The sequence below is a fragment of the Lepidochelys kempii genome, chromosome 14, assembly GCF_965140285.1.
Source record: "Lepidochelys kempii isolate rLepKem1 chromosome 14, rLepKem1.hap1, whole genome shotgun sequence".
Taxonomy (NCBI): Eukaryota; Metazoa; Chordata; order Testudines; family Cheloniidae; genus Lepidochelys; species Lepidochelys kempii.
This window is the reverse complement of record NC_136393.1, coordinates 27,114,645-27,133,280: the sequence shown is the minus strand read 5'-3', so window position 1 is coordinate 27,133,280 and position 18,636 is coordinate 27,114,645. Positions and strand designations below refer to the sequence as shown.

General features: G+C 43.5%; 1 protein-coding gene across 1 annotated transcript in view; it reads left to right on the top strand.

Annotated features, from left to right (window-relative positions):
* The window catches only part of GLP2R (glucagon like peptide 2 receptor), a 120,240-nt gene that overhangs the window by 51,024 nt on the left and 50,580 nt on the right, over positions 1-18,636 (top strand). Inside the window, exon 9 of the mRNA XM_073310817.1 lies at positions 13,595-13,664. Coding sequence (XP_073166918.1) covers positions 13,595-13,664 — 70 coding nt within the window. The remainder of the gene's footprint in view (positions 1-13,594; positions 13,665-18,636) is intronic.

The following is an 18,636-nucleotide window of genomic DNA, read 5'->3' as shown; positions in this document are numbered from 1 at the left end:
CATGGTTATAGTGCTATTGCGCTGGGAGCTGTCCAAACAGATGGCAAATGACTGTCCATGGGTGGGGGTAACAGAGACACTAACATGTACAATGGGATGTTCTTAGCCAGTCAGGAGCAGTGATCGCAGCTTCTCACTTGCCTAACCATTATCCAGTTGTACTTTCCTGTACGCACCACAGCAAAGGTGAACTGCCCCTTTACATGGACACAGGCTTTGTTCCACTATCAATTTAGCAAGGAGGGTGGGCTCCTTAACTAGCTCCCAATCCTCCTGTTCCCTTTCCTTAAACATTCCTTTTAAAATTGTGAAATTACCACAATATCACTCACAAAAAATACTACATTGCCCAAACTCCTATATCCTTCAGAGTGTTGTTTAACAGAGCAAGATCTGTTTAAAAGGAATAATCTCTTGAACAAAGTATAATCTTTGGATTGCTTCCTTTTAAACATTTCTTTCTCCAGATGGAGAAAACAGGGGGAGCAGAGATTAAAAAAGGCACCACCTGCTTGTACTCACCCGGCGGCGCCCCAGGTCTTCAGTGGCACTTTGGCGTCGGGTCCTTCACTCGCCCCGGGTCTTCAGCGTCACTGAAGGACACCTCCCTGCGCCACCGAAATGCCTCTGAAGAGCTGGAGTGAGTGAAGGACCTGACGCTGAAGTGCTGCTGAAGACCCAGAGCGCCACCTGACCCACCGCCGGGTGAGTAAAAATTAACAGGGAGCCAAAAAATTTAAAAGGCACCACTTCTGCTCAATGGGAAAGCGGCCACTGCCCCGCTCCTTCCCTAGCTACACTACTGATGAGACCCCTTTCCAGCCTGGGACCAAAGTCCCTCATTCAAAGTCTTTTCCTTCCAGATGTTCTTCTAGGTGTTGAGATGGCGGGGGAGGCGAGAAGCCAAGAGATGATGTTATCATTTCTCTTTTTATAGCTTCTTCCAGCTGCTAGAAAGATTCTTGCTGTGACATGGGGGTCAGGCAGTCCCCATTGATCAAATAAATAGTCTCCATTGCATATGTGCCTTCTTTGAGGCACCTCTGGGATAGTGGATTCTTTCTTGATAGGCCCTCAATGCCCACCTGGCTGGCGATGGGTGCTCCTTTGTCCCTATTGAAAGTCTGGCTGTGATCGTTTCTCAACTTCACAACATCAAGGACAGGGAGATGGAGCTTGCAGTAGTCAAGGTGAGAGAAGATCAAGAGTTTTGTCCATGTGGGCATAGAAGGAAGACTGGATCCAGGAGATGTTTTATGGGAAGGGCATCAAGATTTAGACATGGTTGGTTGATTGGGTCAAAAGAGTAAAAGAGAGGGCCAAAATTATGGGCTTAAGTGAAAGGAAGGATGGTGGCATTGTCCATCATGATAGAGAAAGTAGGGAAAGGAGTGGGTTTGAGGGCAAAGATCTGCAGTTCCATTTTGGCCATGTTGAGTTTCAGATAGCAAGTGGGCACCCCAGGAGATGGTTTGTTTGGTCGGAGGGACACTGGTTCTAGTTGGAAAGGTACATTTATTTGTATGTTATCAGCATCATGATTATAGTTTAAGTAACGTTTGTGGATAAGATTACTGAGATATACGAGTTGCAAGGTTTGTACCTGAACTCTGCTGGGTGATGGATTTCAGCATGTTATCCTTCTGTTCATGAATTTGTGGAGTATGAGTAAAATTTTCAAAATTTGTAAGTAACTTAGGAACTCATTAAAATCAGTTACAAGTTAGTAACCTAACTCCATTAGGCTATTTTGAGATTCCCAGAAATAATTCTTACATAATATTAAATGTTATGACAGTGTAAAACATAAGTTCTTGGATTTTTCCTTTAAAGTGAGTATTTTTTAAAACTTTTTGAAAGAATTATCATAGATTGTGGTCTCCATTCTGGGCAGTGTGCTTTTCTGTATAATTGCTTATAAAATCTTCTTCTTTCTATCAATATTTAAGTCATTTTCTAGTTTTGTTTAGTTTTTGTCTATTTTGGCATATGACCTATTATTTCTTTCTGGATTTGCCTTACCTCCAGATATACAAAGCTTTTTGGCTGACAGTTTCCTTTTTTAAAAAAAATGTAGAACTTGTCAACATTTTTCAAACAAAAACATTTATTTAAAATGATGTTTTGAAGGCAGCATTCCTAGCAAATCAAGACTTGCCTGGATGAAAGCTTCCAGGGCCAGGGTGCCTGTCTGGAAGAAGTCCTCACAGGTGCAGGCAGAGGAAGAGTGAGTAGTGGTGTTGGCAACACGCTATTTTCCTCCCATTGTGGGTTCTACCTTGTGAGTACCTGCAATTAAGGATTAAAAGGGAAAACCCTACCTTCCTGCCTCCCTCTGCTGGCAAACTCCTTTATTTCACCAGCCAGCAGGAAGACTAAGTACCTATTCTGAGGATCATACTTTAGTCAACCATTTCCCAGTTTTGAATGTGATACTTGGATGTGGAGTGCAGAACAGGTCAAAAAGTTACTGAGTTTATTTCCCCTATTGCACTATTCACCAAGCACAATTTCAGAGACTTAGAGGAGGAATTCCTCCAGTTTAACACTGACAAGGGCAAATCTGCAGGTGCTGAAGTAAAATTTTTATCACCTACAAGACTCCCCTCCTTCCAGTGTTCATCTTCGAGGTGGACTATGAATGTTCTCATTCCTGGAATAAAGTGTCCACAGAGCCATGAACCTGGAAAGCATCTAGCACATTTGTGTCCTTTGGGCTCAAGGCTGCTCAAGTGCTGCCTTCCAGTAGCAGATGTTCAGTGTCCACGGGCATTTTGTAAAAGAGGTGGGGCTCTCAGAAGTTCCTTTGTGTCAGTGGTTAGCAGCAGTTGGAGGAAACTTTCTACCTGGGCCCAGGGTCTGATTTCAGCCAGACATTAGCTTGTCTTTAAAATAGTTACTTATATTTCTAGTTTAATTGTTTTTAGGGCTGATTAATGACAGTTAACTCACGCGATTAACTCAAAAAAATTAATCACAATTAATCACAGTTTTAATTACACGTTAAACAATAGAATTAATCCCAATTGAAATTTTAAAAATATTTTTGGATGTTTTCTACATTTTTAAATATATTGACTTCAATTACAACACAAAATACAAAGTGCACACTGCTTACTTTACATTATTTATGATTACAAATATTTGCACTGTAAAAAATGATAAATACTATTTTTCAATTCACCTCATACAAGTACTGTAGTGCAATCTCTTTATTGTGGCACTTTTGTAGCCAGCATTGCAAGGTATTTACGTGCCAGATATGCTAAACATTTGCATGTCCCTTCATGCTTCGGCCACCATTCCAGATGGTATTCATTTAAAAAAAAAATGGGTTAAATTTGTGACTGAACTCTTGGGGGAAAATTGTATGCATCCTGCTCTGTTTTACTGGCATTCTGCCATATATTTCATGTTATATCAGTCTTGGATGATAACCCAGCACATGTTGTTCATTTAAGAACACTTTCACTGTGGATTTGACAAAATGCAAAGAAGGTACCAGTGTGAGATTTCTAAAGATTGCTACAGCACTTGACCCAAGGTTTCTGAATCAGACGTGCCTTCCAAAATCTGACAGCGACAAGGTGTGGAGCATGCTTCCAGAAGTCTTATTCTGGTGGCATCTGACTCAGATGATGAAAATGAACATGCATTGGTCTGCACTGTTTTGGATAGTTATCAAGCAGAACCCATCATCAGCATGGACACATGTCCTCTGGAATGGTGGTTGAAGCATGAAGTGACATATGAAATCTTTATCACATCTGGCATGTAAATATCTTGCAACACTGGCTACGACCATGCCATGCGAACACCTGTTCGCACTTTCAGGCGACATTATAAACAAGAAGTGGGCAGCATTATTTCCTGCAAATGTAAACTAACTTGTTTGTCTGAGCGATTGGCTGAACAAGAAGTAGGACTGAGTGGACTTCTATGCTCAAAAATTTTACATTTTTAAAAAAACTGCATTCAAAAATAAAACAAACATAATTCTACATTTGTAAATTCAACTTTCATGATAAAGAGATTGCACTACAGTACTTGTAATGGAGGAATGGAAAAATACAATTTATTTTGTTTTTTTACAGTACAAATATTTGTAATAAAAATATATATACACAGTGAGCACTGTACATTTTGTATTCTGTGTTGTAATTGAAATCAGTGTATTTGAAAATGTAGAAAACATCAAAAGTATTTAAATAAATGGTATTCTATTATTGTTTAACAGTGCAATTAATCACATGATTAATCGCGATTAATTATTTTAATCATTGTTAATTAATGTTTTAATTGCTTGACATCCCCAATTGTTTTTAGTAGTTTTTAGTTTTTCTGCACCTTTAGAGTTGAGGTAGGATTTGGCATATTGCTCTGCATGCTGGAGTCAAGCTGGTCTAGCTTGATGGGATATGGCCAATCTTGACTTTAAGAAGTCAGGGTTCCAGAGGTGTACTGTGTGCCCTCTATTTTCCAGGATATGATCATAGAATATCAGGGTTGGAGGGCACCTCAGAAGGTCAAATGATGCCCATACCAGATGCATGATGTGTCCAGAGAAGGATCAATTCCCAGATCTTTGCTCAGTTTTTTGAGCTTTCAGCTCACAGATCCATGAGCACCAGCAAGTAGGGCTACAGGCCTTCTTACTGAAGGAAAGGCCTCAATGTGTGAGCCTCAGAACTGGGTGACAGTGGCCGCAATTCCATGTGGGAACTCAAGAGACCAGCTGTGGCTGCTAAGCTCTCTTCTGCATGAAGCCTGTAGTTCCAGTTGGAAGAATCAGCATAGCTGCAAGTGATCCTAGGAGAGTTTCAGGTTTGGAACAGTGAAAGTCAGCACTTGGATCTGCTGACACAAGAGTGCAACCAATGTGGGGGCCATTGTTGGGGTCATCTGGGGTTTCAGGACAACCAGGAACTTTCAGTACCACCTCTGCAGTGTCAACATTGCCTTCACTACCAGAGGCACTGGAGACGCAGGACCCCCCGTAATGCCAGTACTCCAGAGAGATTCTCTACCCTCAGATATTGGTACTGGCTGTTCTAACACAGTGCGGCAGATTCGCTGCGGGGATATTTCAGCCCCACTCTCCTTGTTCCTCAAAGGCAGGGGAAAGAAAATGGGCCAATCACAGGCCTCAGATCCTGAGCCTACCAAAAACAAAAAGAGGGAATCATGGGGTCAGTGCCAGAACCAGCACTCCCAGAGTTTGTGTCCTGGGTACTACGCAGTGGCCATGGGAGTTGCCTGTACTTTGGTCAGCCTTGCCCTGCCTGGGCTGAATAGTAGGATTTTCTTCCCTCAGAGGGATCCTAAGAGGGAACCCTTCTTGTAGTAGAGGGGAGATACTCTATGAGGAGAGTATCAGATCTGGGAGCTGCCCACTTTATCTTCAAAGCCATCTCGGATGGCAGGGCTGGCATTAGCAAAAATGGCACCCTGGGTGAACATGTATTTTGGTGCCCCCCCCATCACTCCTGGCCCCAATGGGTTCCCTGTGCTTCCCCCTCCCACCCCCATCACCTCTGGGCCTGCTGCCTCCCCCAGTGTTTACTTCATATTGAAAGAGATTGAAGAGCTCAGCCTTGGCACAAATTAAGCACTGGCAGGGCAGCCAGCCAGGCGCCTAGCTCTGAAGGCAACACCACCGCCCCCAGCAGTGCAGAAGGGTGGCATGGTATATGGTGTATTGTCCCCTTACTTCTGCACTGCTGTTGTGGCTTGTGGTGCCTGGCCTGTGGCTTTGCACGGTCACATGGGAGCTGCATCTTGCCAGAGCCCAGGGCCCTCCTGCAGCCCTCTGGCCACTCCTGGCTCACTGGGGTACCATTTCAGATTTTGGGGGATGGGAGAAAACTTTAACCATGATTCCAGGGACTACTTAGGCACCTGAAAAGTCTAGGTTTTTTTGCCAACAACTTAGGGATTAGTTGACAGGAGCACTCTAATTGTTATAAAAATAAAGAAAAAATATATACGAACTCCAGTTAAAGCCACGTTTAAAGTTTATATGTAAATTTAGAACAATCAGGAAATAATACAGCAAGATACACAGCAAGGGGTCGGTTCTCGGGCTGGTTTTATTCAACATCTTTATTAATGATCTGTATGATGGGATTAATTGCACCCTCAGCAAGTTCACAGATGACACTAAGCTGGGAGGAGAGGTAGATAACGATGGAGGGTAGGGATAGGGTCCAGAGTGACCTAGACAAATTGGAGGATTGGGCCAAAAGAAATCTGATGAGATTTGGCAAGGACAAGTGCAGAGTTTTGCACTTAGGAAGGAAGAATCCCATACACTGCTACAGACTGGGGACTGACTGGCTAAACTGCAGTTCTGCAGAAAACGACCTGTGGATTACAGTGGATGAGAAGCTGGATATGAGCCAGCAGTGTGCCCTTGTTGCCAAGAAGGCCAGTGGCATATTGGGCTGTATTAGTAGGAGCTTTGCCAGCAGATCGAGGGAACTGATTATTCCCCTCTATTCGGCATTGGTGAAGCCACACCTGGAGTATTGTGTCCAGTTTTGGTCCTCCCCACTACAGAAGGGATGTGGAGTACAGTGGCAAGCAACAAAAATGATTAGGGGGCTGGGGCACATGTCTTACGAGGAGAGAACTGGGTGTATTTAGTTTGCAGAAGACAAGAGTGAGGGGGGATTTGGTAGCAGCCCTCAACTACCTGAAGGGGGGTTCCAAAGAGGATGGAGCTAGGCTGTTCTCAGTGGTGGCAGATGATGGAACAAGAAGCAATGGTCTCAAGTTGCAGTGCAGGAGGTCTAGGTTGGTTATTAGGAAAGACTATTTCACTAGGAGGGTGGTGAAGCACTGGAATGGGTTACCTAGGGAGGTGGTGGAATCTTCATCCTTAGAGGTTTTTAAGGCCCAGCTTGACAAAGCCTTGTCTGGGATGATTTAGTTGGTGTTGTAACTATAACATCAACTGGCGGGACAGCGTGTGTGTGTGTGTGTGCAATTAAATGCATATGCTAATTGTTGTATCTTCAATAAACACGGCGTATTGCCTTTCCCCCTGAAAAAGATCCTGTGTGCTTCTTATAAGCATAACATTTTTGTGTGAATATACAGAGGCAATACCCACCCCCCCAGAACTGCAATTACTGGTAAGGAGTTGTGGCAAATTGCCGGCACTACTGTGATGGGTCTCACGCTTTCTCTTCTTGGGTGGGGGTTCAGGGCACCATTTCTTGCCCCTGAACTGGGGTATTAACTGCCCCACTAGTGTCCTAGAGGAGGAGAGTGGAGAGGGAGGGACCCAGGCCCACCCTCTACTCCAGATCTCAGCCCAGGGGCCCTAGGGATAGCAGTAAACCACTAGAACTAGCGGTTCCTTCTCCTGGGCTACTTCCCTTTCCTGCCCTTCAGCTTGTGGGGCTTCCTGCCCTCCCTCTGCACAAACCAGGTGTCCCTTTACCTTGGGTCTTGGTCTTCTTAGCCCACCGCAGCACTTCTCCAAACTCTCTTCTGCTTCCCTCCAAACTGCTCTCTGCTCCAACACCAATCCACTCTGCTTCAACTCCTCCACTTGTCTGATGGTGGAGAATTGAGAAATGGGGAAACATGCCCTGTAACAGTTGAAAATATTGCTAAATATTGCTAAAAGGTATACCATATGTATAAAGCAATCGATCATTCAGGTGTGCACACCCCTGGTCGTAGAAGTGCCAGAGCACAAGGGAGAGGGTTAGAGTCCTCGCTCCTACCAGTCTGTCGGGGAAAAATTGCATAGGTAAAAAAACCCTCGGTCATAGCAGGATTTAGCCCGAAAGGTAGGGGGCTTAGCATTTCCCCCTCCTGCTCTGTTAGACAAAGTTCTTTTTAGTGGGTATAGACTTTTGTGTTTTGTAAATCCCTGCATGAGCGGGGTCACGAAAAAGTTATAAAGGTAAAAACAAATTAAAAAAATCAGAAATATGTTCAGGCGGTATTTTCTATGTGAGGCCCAACTCTGAAAAATATAGGAGTGTGGGCAAATAGTGGTAGCACCTGTGTAAGAAATGTTTAAAAGGAAGCAATCCAAAGATTATACTTTGTTCAAGAGATTATTCCTTTTAAACAGATCTTGCTCTGTTAAACAACACTCTGAAGGATATAGGAGTTTGGGCAATGTAGTATTTTTTGTGAGTGATATTGTGGTAATTTCACAATTTTAAAAGGAATGTTTAAGGAAAGGGAACAGGAGGAGTGGGAGCTAGTTAAGGAGCCCACCCTCCTTGCTAAATTGATAGTGGAACAAAGCCTGTGTCCATGAAAAGGGGCAGTTCAGCAAGGAAAGCAGGACCAGGACCAGACAAGCAGGCAAGCAACAAATAAAAGAACTGGAAAACAGGTTGAGAGCCCTGAGGGGCATAGTGGCAGGAGTAAGGAAAGCAGTAAGTACAGGCATGGAAATTCAAATCCCTGAAACAATACTTAAAATGGTAAAATCTAAGTTAACGATGGTGTCATTTTGAAAAATAAGCAAGTAATTTTTTTAAAAAAAGGAAAAAGTGAACTCTGCAGAGGCTGAGGGGAATTAAGCAGTTAAAGTGAAAAAAAGTTATAAAAAGAAAATTCTTGGTTTCTTTGCAGCCATTCTGGAAAAAAAAGGGGGGGGGGGCCTTTTCCAAAGGAATGTCTATAAATAAACCAGGCAAATAAAAATCTAATTTAAATAATTTGACTATAAACAATTTAGTCAAATTTGCTAAAAAAACATAAGGGGTTTCTGTTGGAACTTAACTGCCTCCAAATGTATACAAATGTTATCTATGTGCAGCTGTGTAAATATATTGTGTAAATATGTGGTTTAAAATAAATTGGTTTTTGTTTTGTTTTTAAATAATACCACTAACATGGCATGTGGATATGGTAGACAAGTTGAGTTCACAAAAAAGGCCTTTTGTGTTTTCATATATAAATAACATTTTTATATTTGGGGAAACTAAGGCACAAACTCAAACACTAATGAAAAAAGTTTTTGCATTCATTCAGGAAACGGGGTTCAAAGTAGCTTTAGACAAGGCTCAGTTGGTGCTACCTCAGGTTACATGCCTGGGCATAGTCACTGGACAAGAAGAGAGAGAGGTAGATCAGAGGAAGGTAAGGGCACTGGTAGAAATGCCAGCCCCTAACGATGCTCACTCTTTAAAAGTACTGCTAAGAGAATTCAATTTTCTTAAACCACACATTTATAAATATGCTAAAATAACTCACCCATTCTAAAAACTGCTTTAAAAAAGACAAAATGGAAATGGGGAAAAGAGCAGGTCTCTGTTTTAACCCTGGGGATATGATATTCACTGCCAAAACCAAAAAGTCCTGAAAAGACTGAGGGAAAAAGATCCATTCAGTCCTTATGACTCTTGCCACGTTCCTGTGCCCAAAAGGAGAGATCCAACTTTCCTCCATCCTTCAGGTACCAGTGCCAGTATCCCTTGTTCCTTAGCTGCCCTGGATTATTGTTATTACTAGAAGCCTCAATCTCAGTCTCATCTAGAGTGTAAGAAGGAATAAAACAACAAGGGTGGTCATCAGAGATGTAATTTCTCAGGAAGTCAGCCATTGTCATCAGAGGTAGACCTCAGGTTTGATGAGTGACCTGACAGCACCAGTCATTCATTTTCCTTCCCTCTCTTCCCCTTCTAATTCCCTGTGCTTTGGAGACCATCTGATTGGCCTGTTTCCTGGTGACATGTTGTGGAATAACCACTGACTGGGGAAGGAAGCTGATGTTATTGAAAATGGTTGCACTATTTAGGTCTAGTCTGTGTTGCCTACAAACCTCCTTCCCATAATCCTTCAGGGATCCCCTCTCCTGTGACACCGCTCACGGAGGAAGTGGGCTCTCTTCTGAGAAAGAGGGCCATCAAGGAAGTTCCAGTAGGGAGGAAAAGGCTTTTATTCCAGATCTTTCCTCACACTGAAGGCTGATAAAAATTCAATCCAACAAGGGCCTGATGAATTTGAGCAAATACATCAGGATATCCAAGTTCCATATCCAGATATCCATATACTAATTCTGATGGCCATCACCCCGAGCCTAGCAATGCAAGACTGGTTTGGGGCTCTCAGTCTGAAAAATGCCAACTTCCACATAGCAATCAGGCCATCCAGTCACAAATGTCTGCATTTTTTGTGTAGAGGACAGGCATTTCCACTACAAAGTTCTACCCTTCACTTTCTCCACTGCTGCAAAGGTGTTTACAAAGTCTTGCTTTACCAGAAACTTATTTGATATATCAGAAATCCATGATTTTCCCTACCTTAATGACTGGACATCTCAGTAGACCAGTTCAACTGGGTGTGTCCAGCATGGTGCCTGAAGCTGAGTAATGAATTATGTGTACAGGAACGGAGGCTACCTGACAGTGGAATTATTTGCCATAGGAATCAGTGCCAGAAGAACTGGGCCTGTACCCCACCAGAGGGAACAGCTTCGGCCTTGGGACTTCAGTTGTCTCTGACTTTTCTCATTGTGTGGAGTAACAGGACAGCCTTTTGCAATCCATAAAGCCCTCTCTGTTTGCAGAGGATGACATTTCTAAATGTTAGGGATATGACTGACAGTCTTTGTATAAGCTCAGCCACCTAACATTCAGTGGTTTAAGAGGTGCTTGTGTGGCTCCCAAAGAGTATGTTTTGGCTAGGTGCTTCCTGTTTGCAGCATATGGTATTTTAATCACAAAAGTGTGAATATACAGAGGCAATACCCGCCCCCCCAGAACTGCAATTACTGGTAAGGAGTTGTGGCAAATTGCCGGCACTACTGTGATGGGTCTCACGCTTTCTCTTCTTGGGTGGGGGTTCAGGGCACCATTTCTTGCCCCTGAACTGGGGTATTAACTGCCCCACTAGTGTCCTAGAGGAGGAGAGTGGAGAGGGAGGGACCCAGGCCCACCCTCTACTCCAGATCTCAGCCCAGGGGCCCTAGGGATAGCAGTAAACCACTAGAACTAGCGGTTCCTTCTCCTGGGCTACTTCCCTTTCCTGCCCTTCAGCTTGTGGGGCTTCCTGCCCTCCCTCTGCACAAACCAGGTGTCCCTTTACCTTGGGTCTTGGTCTTCTTAGCCCACCGCAGCACTTCTCCAAACTCTCTTCTGCTTCCCTCCAAACTGCTCTCTGCTCCAACACCAATCTACTCTGCCTCCACTTGTCTGATTGAAGCAGGGGGGTTTTATCATGTGACAGGCTTCAGGTGCTTTAATTAATTTATAGCAAACTTTCTTCCCTCTACATGGAATAAGGCTCCCTTCTAGCACTCTCCTGCTGCCCTCTGGCCATGCTGTATCACATAGTATAAACTGTGGCAAATGAAGTGTAACAATATAATTAGGAAGGCCAAAAAGAATTTGAAAAACAGTTAGCAAAAGACTCAAAAAGTAATAGCAAACATTTTTTTTAAGGTTTCAGAGTAGCAGCCGTGGTAGTCTATATTTGCAAAAAGAAAAGGAATACTTTTTAAAAATAAATTTGTTAGTCTCTAAGGTGCCACAAGTACTCCATTTTTTTAAGTACATCAGAAGCAGGAAGCCTGCTAAACAACCAGTGGGGCCACTGGACGATCGAGATGCGAAAGGAGCACTCAAGGACAATAAGGCCATTGCAGAGAAACTAAATGAATACTTTGCATCAGTCTTCATGGTTGAGGATGTGAGAGAGATTGGCTCAGGTTTGGGATTCTTTTTAGGTGACAAATCTCAGGAACTGTCCCAGATTGAGGTGTCAGAGGAGGTTTTGGAACAAATTGATAAACTAAATGGTAGTAAGTCACCAGGACCAGATGGTATTCACCCAAGTATCCTGAAGGAACTTAAATGTGAAATTGCAGGACTACTAACTGTACTCTGTAACCTACCATTTAAATCAGCTTCTGTACCAAATGAGTGGAGGATAGCAAATGTGACACCAATTTTTAAAAAAGGCTCCAGAGGTGACCCCGGCAATTACAGGCCAGTAAACTTACCTTCAGCACTGGGCAAACTGGTTGAAATTATAGTAAAGAACAAAATTGTCAGACACATAAATGAATATAATTTGTTAGGGAATAGTCAACATGTTTTTTGTAAAGGGAAATCATGCATCACCAATCTACTACAATTCCTTGAGGGGGTCAACAAGCATGTGGACAAGGGGGATCCAGTGGATATAGTATATTTAGATTTTCAGAAAGCCTTCAACAAGGTTCCTCACCAAAGGCTCTTAAGTAAAGGAAGCTGTCATGGGATAAAAGGAAAGGTCCTCTCCATCAATCAGTAACTGGTTAAAAGATAGGAAACAAAGGGCAGGAATAAATAGTGAGCTTTCAGATTGGAGAGAGGTAAATAGTGGTGTCCCCCAGGGGTCTGTACTGGGCCCAGTACTATTCAACATATTCATAAATGATCTGGAAAAAGGGGTAAACAGTGAGGTGCCAAAATATGCCGATGATACTACTCAAGATAGTTAAGTCCTAGGCAGACTGCGAAGAGCTACAGAAGGATCTCTCAAAACTGGGTAACTGGGCAACCAAATGGCAGATGAAATTCAGTGTTGATAAATGCAAAGTAATGCACATTGGAAAACATAATCCCAACTATACATATAAAATGATGGGGTCTAAATTAGCTGCTACCACTCAAGAAAGATCTTGGAGTCATTGTGGCTAGTTCTCTGAAAATATTCACTCAATGTGCAGCAGCAGTCAAAAAAGCAACCGGAACATTGGGAATCATTAAGAAAGGGATAGATAATAAGACATAAAATATCATATTGCCTCTTTATAAATCCATGGTATGCCCACATCTTGAATACTGCGTGCAGATGTGGTTGCCGCATCTTAGATATAAAAAGATAGATTGGAATTGGAAAAGGTTCAGAAAAGGGCAATAAAAATGATTGAGGGCATGGAGCATCTGCCATATGAGTAGAGATTAATAAGACTGGGACTTTTCAGCTTGGAAAAAGGACTACTAAGGGGGGATATGATAGAGGTCTATAAAATCATGACTGGTGTGAAGAAAGTAAATAAGGAAGTCTTATTTACTCCTTCTCATAACACAAGAACTAGGGGTCTCCAAATGAAATTAATAGACAGCAGGTTTAAAACAAACAAAAAGGAAGTATTTTTCTCCACACAACGCACAATCAACCTGTGGAACTCTTTGCCAGAGGATGTTGTGAAGGTCAAGACTATAACAGGGTTCAAAAAAGAATTAGATATATTAATGAAGGATAGGTCCATCAATGGCTAATAGCCAGGATGGGCGGGAATGGTGTCCCTAGCCTCTGTTTGCGAGAAGCTGGGAATGAGCGACAGGGGATGGATCACCTGTTCTGTTCTTTCCCTCTGGGGCACCTGGCATTGGCCACTGTCAGAAGTCAGGATACTGGGGTAGATGGACCTTTGGTCTGATCCAGTATGGCCGTTCTTATGTTCTTATCGTCTCTCAATTTCATTCTATTGTTTCTAAGGAATAGCAAATAAAATAAAATAAAATCTTGTCAAATACCCTTTAACATTTCAATGTTATTTTTAAAAATTTAAAATTACCAAACTTGTTTCTAGGAATGTAATATAATTATATTTTAAATTAATCCTTAGGTGCTGGGGAACAAATGACCATATGGGAATCTGGTGGATCATCCGAGGGCCAATGTTATTTTCCATTGCAGTAAGGATTATTTTATCTTTTGTTTATATATTATATAGGTGTGATTGTCTATTTTTATCTTTCCAAGAAATTATATTCTGGCTCAGATGATAATGACAGCCAAATTGCAGTGGTCACTTGGTGTAAAAACACAGTCCCAAAGAATCTACAACTTGGAGTGAGAGTAATAAACACAGAAATGGAGGAAGGGACAAGTACTACAAATACTAATGTCCAATAGGACATGTGTACTTGAAGAGTCAGGGAAATCAGATGGTTTTTGTTTCATTGTTTATTTGGTGTGAGGGTTTTTCTTTCTATGAATTCATCACTAACTTTGCAGAAGCAAGATTGTAGGGCAGTGCTGGCAAATTGGTTTCAGTAGAGCATCCCATTGTGGTGCAGACACCCCTGTCTGCTGGGTTATTCCAAACTTAGAGCCTTTGGGAAGGTTGCAATTCACCCAGAAATCACTACAATGCAGAGATCTATTCCAACCTCTTCATTACCATGTGCAGTATCATATTGTGATCAAAAAGCAGTCAGTGGGAGTAGGACATAAATCCCAGATACCTAAATGGAGCTCTACCCCCATCAGGTACCATCTCCGTAGCTTCTCCAGCCTCTGCACCTTAGTCACAAAAGTCACCTCCTTCTCTTTGGGCTGTAACCAATCCTTAAATGCAGTGCAGGCTCACAGGCAACACAACACTCCAGCTGCTCCGTGGGCCTGTCCCCTAGCCCTGGGCTCATAGAATCATAGAAATGTAGGGCTGGAAGGCACCTAGAGAGATCATCTACTCCGTCTTCCTGTGCTGAGGAAGGACCAAGTAAATTTAGACCATCCCTAACAGGTGTTTGTCTAACTTGTTCCTAAAAGCCTCCAGGGATGGCAACCATACACAAGCATTACCTTCCAGGCCTCCACAGGCCTTGCTTTCTCTGTATAGATTAGCGATAGGCACACGTCAACCAAGTCTCCTTCTGGACTGCCCACCCCCAATTCACTGAAGACTCAGAAATCTCAGCTTTGCTATCCCCAAAGAAATAGTACACACCAGCTTATTAGTTTTAACTCAGGATAGCCACTCCTCTTAACACACAGCACTTAGATACATTTCTAGTTAAAATCTGTTTACATGCACAGTCTGTGGAATAACCTTGCTGTAGGCCCTTTGTATATTGTAGGTAGCATCATTAACCCTTTCCATGACCTCGAAAGGAGCCTCCCATGAGTTCTGCATTTTGTACATTTTTACAAGGAGTAACGACAGCCCCAAATCCCCCACATCAAATGATCAGTCCCAAGCACTGTGGCCACACCATTCTTTCAGAGCTACTTAATTTTTGTGAGCATTCCCATCATAGTCTTTAAATCTTCCCTAATATTTGCAGCCAGTGGTTCCCCCTCTGCCTCAGTGCCACCTTCCCAGGAGTCTCTGATGGGATCTAGTGGCCCTCTGATTTTTCCTACCATACACGAGGTCAAATGGGGCAAACCCTGTGGCATCTTGAGGCTCCGCCCAGTAAGCAAATAGGTAATAACAAGTAGGGGTAACGTTACATCTCAGTCCCTCTCCTTTCTGTTGACATATATTTTTAACAGATTTTAGTGTCCCATTGAACCTCTCAACTAAACTGTTTATCCCTGGATGATATGGAAGCAATTAAAATCCACCCCATAACTCACTAAATAGATGAGATATGAAATTTGAACCATGATATGACAAAATCTCTTTTGGGAAACCTACTCTGCTAAATGGAGAGAACAGTGACTTAGCCATTGCTTTGGCCTCTAATTACACAGGGCGCTGCCTCTGCGTACCTGGTGGGAAAATCCACTATGACTAATAGATATTTCTTTACCCTTTGGGTTGGATAGGTTAACAGTCCTATAATATCCGTGGCCATCCCCAGAATTCTTCTTGGATTGTTGTCAATAGGTGCAAGGGAGCCTTCCAGTGCCCTACAGGCTTTTTTCTGCTTCTGACATGAGTCACAAGTCCAGCAGTAATCCTTTATCTGATTTTAATATTGGACCAATACAATTTATTCTTTAACATTTCATATGTCCTCTGTTCCCAAATGATCTGCAAAAATACAATTTCATTAGCCTATGATTAACGCCACACTATGTTTTAGGGCACAATCAAAATTGTTTGCAGGGTCCCCAGGATTTCCTTCTGGCACAGCCTACCCTCTCCTATAAAGAGCCTTCCCCTGTTAGCTGTATCTGGGGCCTTACTGTGAACAACTTCCCTTATTGTCTCTAGAGAGGGGGGCTTCATTTTTCTCTGCAGCAAACTGTTCAGCTCTGGCTTGCATGGAGAGCTGTTACAGGCTGGGGGAAGATTCCTCCTCCCACTTCCCTTAAGACACATTGCTATTTTCTGCTAATAAGGGGGCAGAAGCTTCTCCTCCCCCATCACCTGTCTTTCCCTTGTCAGAGATTACCTCTGTGAACTCAGGGACATGTTCTCTTTAACTACAGGTCACAATGTTAACAGCTTTAGGCAACGATATTATTCCAACCAACACATCAGCTGGTAAATTCTTAAATAGTCCCACTTTAAAAGTACCCCTTAGACCTCCCCACTCTGGTTGGTGAAAGCCATCTTCTGTCAGTCAAAATAGTACCCAGTCAAACCAGACCCCTTTTGCAGGAGTGCCATTGTGGGTGCAACCAGACTAGAGAATTGTTTAATAAATTACCTGTAGAAACTGGCAAAGCCCAGTAATCATTGCATCCCACATACATCTTTGGGTGCAGCCCAGTAGGATATTACCACCACTTACAAGCATCCATGTTGAGGTCCTCATGTGAGACAATATACCCCAGGAATACCAGTGTCCTTGTTGAACTCGTTGAGCTTTGCATGCAGGTGGTTTTGGTGGAGTATTTCCAAGACAGTGTGCACGTGTTGATTGTGGATGTGAGGCATACCCCCAATCAAACTAGGGCTACTCGCTCAACTGCTGCAATGAGTCAGCACTCAGCTGGGCCTGTGGTGAGTCAGTCCCTAGGTATGCGGCAGCAGCCTATCACTGAGTGGAGCTGTGTCAGATGACCCCAGGCTCGAGTATTTCCACAGCCCCAGCAGAGCTACAGATTAGTCTAAGTAACAGTGTTACTTGGCTAGGAATCCTCCTGCTGCCTCACCGTGCACCAGTCTCCAGTGACTTCCAGCCTGCTCCTCAGCCTTGCCTGAGCCATGCCCTTGTCTTGTCCTAGCCTGACTCCAGCCTTGTCACTAGCCTGGTCCATCCTTGCTACCGCTTCCTGATCCACCCTAAACCCTCAGCCATAATGTTAACAGGAATATTGGAGACATCTGGAGGTTGCCTTTGGATCTTTGCTTCTCATCTCTGAATTCTTTAGTAAGTCTCAAAGGGTTGCTGGTCCTGGGTCAGCTTTCAGAAAGCAGTGATTACATGGGTTGTGGGTGATGAGCCAGGAGATGTTGAGGACAACTAATTTGTGCACAAATTAGTCTGAAGTGGAAGACTTTTCTGTGGCCTTGAATGGTATTTACCTCTAAGGGAGCCATCTGGGGGTGACTGGTCCCAATAAAAGGAGTGACCCATCTATGGACTCTCCTAACTCATGAGAGTCATTGTGCTGGGTGGGGATATTTTGTGTTTGGGCAAATCCATGAAATTGCCTGAGGCACCTGTGTTCACCAGAACCTCTAGGTTGGTTTTAGGCATCACTGGGTTTGGGAGTTGAAGAGGGAGTTGGTGAGGTGTTGGGTACTGATTGGCCATCACCAGGATACTAGTGGACAAGTGTTGCTGTGGACTGCTGGGGAGAGTGCCAGCCCAACCCAGATCCCCCTGCTGGGGCTGGGGCTTGGCATTTCCTGACCCAGGTGCATATCAGACTGTGGCAGGGCAAATTGATGCAAAATGTCCTGGTTCCCCGTAGGATAGGCAGAGGCCTGATTCTGGCTTTGAGTCTTCTCCTTGTCAGAGAGGTGCGGCCATACCTGATTGACTTGCATGGGTTTGGGTGATAGAGAAGGGACTGGTGGTGGAAGGACCAGGGCTGGCAGGAGCTGGGAGGACCATCTTTTTCTTGGTGTTTGGTAAAGCAATTGTCAATCTTGACCCATAGTTTGACTAAAGCATCCAGGCAGCGTGGGGATTCCACCCATACCAGTCTGTCTTTAATATCCTAATTTAGATCAAGCTGAAAATTTATAACACTGGATTGTCTTGTTCCATTCAATGTCCACTATCAAGCATCAGAACTCCTCTGCGTATTTAGCAACTGGCCAGCATCTCTGCGGTATCACACAAAGTGCAGCTTCAACTATATGTTTGTGACTTGGGTCATCGAAGATCACCATGATAGCTTGAACAACATTTTCAAATTGTCCTAGAAGTGGGCTTGATTTTTTTAAGGAGCAGAGACCCCCACAAGCCAGGGCCTCCCCATTAAGCAGGTTGATACCCTATTGACTTCAGTAGGAATGATTATGTTGGAACAGCAAAAACAGGAGCCAATACTAATTTAGGAACCAAAAAATTTGTCACAATTACTATTAAGCTTGTCATGCAACTCAGTGGAAGTGGAACTCGGTGGAAGTGGGGGTTGGACCTGAAGGCAGTACGACTTGATCTTGTAGGACTACCTTCGGTGCCTGCAGGTTGGCAACTTGGGCCTCTAAGGTCTCTAGGGTTCCTACTATCTTATGTTAATGTTACATATCAGGGAACAATCCAGACTAATGAGTCACTGTGTCACCCTTGGCCTCTAATGTGGGGTGCCCTTTAGAATGCTTTCCTGTGTAGTTTCCAGTCAGGACTGCTCACAAACAGCTTCCAGGATAAAAGTCACACCCACCTATCTCTGTGTGTGCTGCTGCAAGCCAGCCACACCTTGGATCTTACCAGCCTGGATTATATTAAAAAGTGACCCCAAAACACTCCCAGTCTTAGATTTCCCCCGAGAAATATATGTCCTGTACTGCCCAGCCCTCCCCTGGACAAT